This window comes from Lytechinus pictus, chromosome 10 (genome assembly GCF_037042905.1).
Source record: "Lytechinus pictus isolate F3 Inbred chromosome 10, Lp3.0, whole genome shotgun sequence".
NCBI classification, from domain to species: Eukaryota; Metazoa; Echinodermata; class Echinoidea; order Temnopleuroida; family Toxopneustidae; genus Lytechinus; species Lytechinus pictus.
Window position 1 is genome coordinate 28,125,618 of NC_087254.1, and position 3,485 is coordinate 28,129,102.

A 3,485-nucleotide genomic window follows, 5' to 3' on the forward strand; every position below is an offset into this window, starting at 1 on the left:
AAATCTTCTGTTAATCAACTATTTCTTTCAAATTGTAATGTTTTTTCTTGAATACAGTGTTCAGCTCAGCACCAAGTCGTAGCTTTGGAGATATATTGCAGAATCAAACAATACTTTTATCTTGTTGAATTTGTTGAGTTGTAGCATATTCATTACTCCTTTTTATTCTGTTTTTCTTTTCCATTTGTATCGAGTAAAGCTTGTGAATATATAGCTTGACATCCATTAAATTATCTCTTCTTGAGTGAACATTGAAAGTCATCATCCTATTTATATTCCGCGCCTTCTACTCGGGAAATCGAATTCAGCAGCCGGAGCAAATCTCCGCCCGGGGCAACTCCTAACACCTTCCGTCAAAACGGTCGAGTTAATTGTGTGTGTGTATCCGGTATTAATACGCCCCGTGTAATAGGCTAATCAAAGCTTGTATCCACGGATAATGAAGGGCGACTCGAGGCCAATGATGCGGCGGTTGCTAGGGGGAGTGGTTAGCTGGCAACTGCAAATGTTCTTTGGACATAGGTGTCAGGTAATGGGTTTGATTTAATGTTAATGATGGACAGGTCGATAATGATGTCTCTTACAATAATACGTGGATGATGGCCAAAGGAAAAAAAAAGAGACTTGATAATGCGTATCCACATTGATGGTGATGATGATGATGATGATGATGATGATAATAATGCTGATGGAGGCTGCTGCTGCTGCTGATGATGATGATGGTGATGATTACCATACCAATGGTTGTAAAGGCGATTAAAGTGTTGAAAAAGACATGATGTGACTTGATGATGGTGATCAACTACTATTTCTACATCTACTGTTACTATTTCCACATCTACTGTTACTATTTCCACATCTACTGTTACTATTTCTACATCTACTCTTACTATTTCTACATCTACTGTTACTATTTCTACATCTACTGTTACTATTTCCACATCTACTGTTAGTATTTCAACATCATCTGTTACTATTTCTACATCTACTGTTACTATTTCTACATCTACTGTTACTATTTTTCATTTACTGCTACTATTTCTACATCTACTGTTACTATTTCCACATCTACTGTTACTATTTCTACATCTACTGTTACTATTTCCACATCTACTGTTACTATTTCCACATCTACTGTTACTATTTCTACATCTACTGTTACTATTTCTACATCTACTGTTACTATTTCTACATCTACTGTTACTATTTCCACATCTACTGTTACTATTTCAAAATCATCTGTTACTATTTCTACATCTACTGTTACTATTTCTACATCTACTGTTACTATTTCCACATCTACTGTTACTATTTCAAAATCATCTGTTACTATTTCTACATCTACTGTTACTATTTTTCATTTACTGTTACTATTTCAAAATCATCTGTTACTATTTCTACATCTACTGTTACTATTTTTCATTTACTGCTTCTATTTCTACATTTACTGTTACTATTTCTAAATCGTCTGTTCCCATTTCTTCATCGTCTGTTCCCATTTCTTCATTTACTGCTGCTATTTCTACATCTAATGTTACTATTTCTACATCTACTGTTACTATTTCTATATGTACTGTTACTATTTATTCATTTACTGCTGCTATTTCTACATCTACTGTTACTATATATATATCTACTGTTAACATTTCTACATCTACTGGCACTTTTTCTATATTTATTTCCACTGTTACTATTCCTTCATTTACTGCTACTATTTATACATTTAATGTGACGATATATTTCTACATCTAATGTTAGTATTTCTACATCTATTGTTTCTATTTCTACATCTACTTTTACTATTTCTACATCTACTGTTACTATTTCCACATCTACTGTTACTATTTCCACATCTACTGTTACTATTTCTACATCTACTGTTACTATTTCTACATCTACTGTTACTATTTCTACATCTACTGTTACTATTTCTACATCTACTTTTACTATTTCTACATCTACTGTTACTATTTCCACATCTACTGTTACTATTTCCACATCTACTGTTACTATTTCCACATCTACTGTTACTATTTCCACATCTACTGTTACTATTTCTACATCTACTTTTACTATTTCTACATCTACTGTTACTATTTCCACATCTACTGTTACTATTTCCACATCTACTGTTACTATTTCTACATCTACTGTTACTATTTCTACATCTACTGTTACTATTTCTACATCTACTGTTACTATTTCTACATCTACTTTTACTATTTCTAAATCTACTGTTACTATTTCTACATCTAATGTTACTATTTCTACATCTACTGTTACTATTTCCACATCTACTGTTACTATTTCTACATCTACTGTTACTATTTCTACATCTACTGTTACTATTTCTACATCTACTGTTACTATTTTCTACATCTACTGTTACTATTTCTACATCTAATGTTACTATTTCTACGTCTACTGTTACTATGTATTCATCTACTGTTACTATTTTTGAACATCATCTGTTACTATTTCTACATCTACTGTTACTATTTCTACATCTTATGTTATTATTCATTCATTTACTGCTGCTATTTCTACATCTACTGTAAGTATATGTACATCTAATGTTACAATTTCTACTTCTACTGTTACACTATTTCACTATTTCTTAATCTACTGTTCTACATCTACTGTTACTATTCATTCATTTACTGCTGCTATTTCTGCATTTACTGCTGCTATTTCTGCAGCTACTATTTCTATATCTACTGTTACTATTTCTACATCTACTGTTACTATTCCTACATCTAATGTTACTATTTCTACATCTACTGTTACTATTTCTACATCTAATGTTACTATTTCTACGTCTGCTGTTACTATATATTCATCTACTGTTACTATTTCAACATCATCTGTTACTATTTCTACATCTACTGTTATTATTCATTCATTTACTGCTGCTATTTCTACATCTACTGTTACTATTTCTACATCTACTGTCACTATTTCTATATGTACTGTTACTATTTATTCATTTACTGCTGCTATTTCTACATTTACTGTTACTATATATATATCTACTGTTAATATTTCTACATCTACTGTTACTATTTCTACATCCACTGTTGCTATTTCTTAATTTACTGTTACTATTTCTACATCTACTGGCACTTTTTCTATATCTATTTCCACTGTTACTATTCCTTCATTAACTGCCACTATTTATACACCTAAAGTTACTATTACTACATCTATTCTTACTATTTCTACATCTGTTAGTTTTTCTACATCTAATGTTACTATTTCTACATCGATTGTAATTTATCATATATCGTCATATTACACTATTGCACATTTTTACTATCTCTACATCTAATGTTACTATTTCTACATCTACTCTTACTATTTCTACATCTATTTTTACTATTTCTAAATCTACTGTTACTGTTTCTACATCTAATGTTACTATTTCTACATCGATTGTAATTTATCATATATCGTCATATTACACTATTGCACATTTTTACTATCTC

At 30.8% G+C, this 3,485-nt stretch overlaps 1 protein-coding gene across 1 annotated transcript in view; it reads right to left on the reverse strand.

The window, feature by feature from the left end:
* Positions 1-1,015: 1,015 nt before the first annotated feature.
* LOC135155816 (uncharacterized) overlaps positions 1,016-3,485 on the reverse strand; it is a 5,595-nt gene continuing 3,125 nt past the window's right edge. Inside the window, exons 3-4 of the mRNA XM_064106081.1 lie at positions 1,722-2,373; positions 1,016-1,308 (exon numbers count right to left, since the gene is read on the reverse strand). Of these exons, the coding sequence (XP_063962151.1) occupies positions 1,016-1,308; positions 1,722-2,373 (945 nt within the window). The remainder of the gene's footprint in view (positions 1,309-1,721; positions 2,374-3,485) is intronic.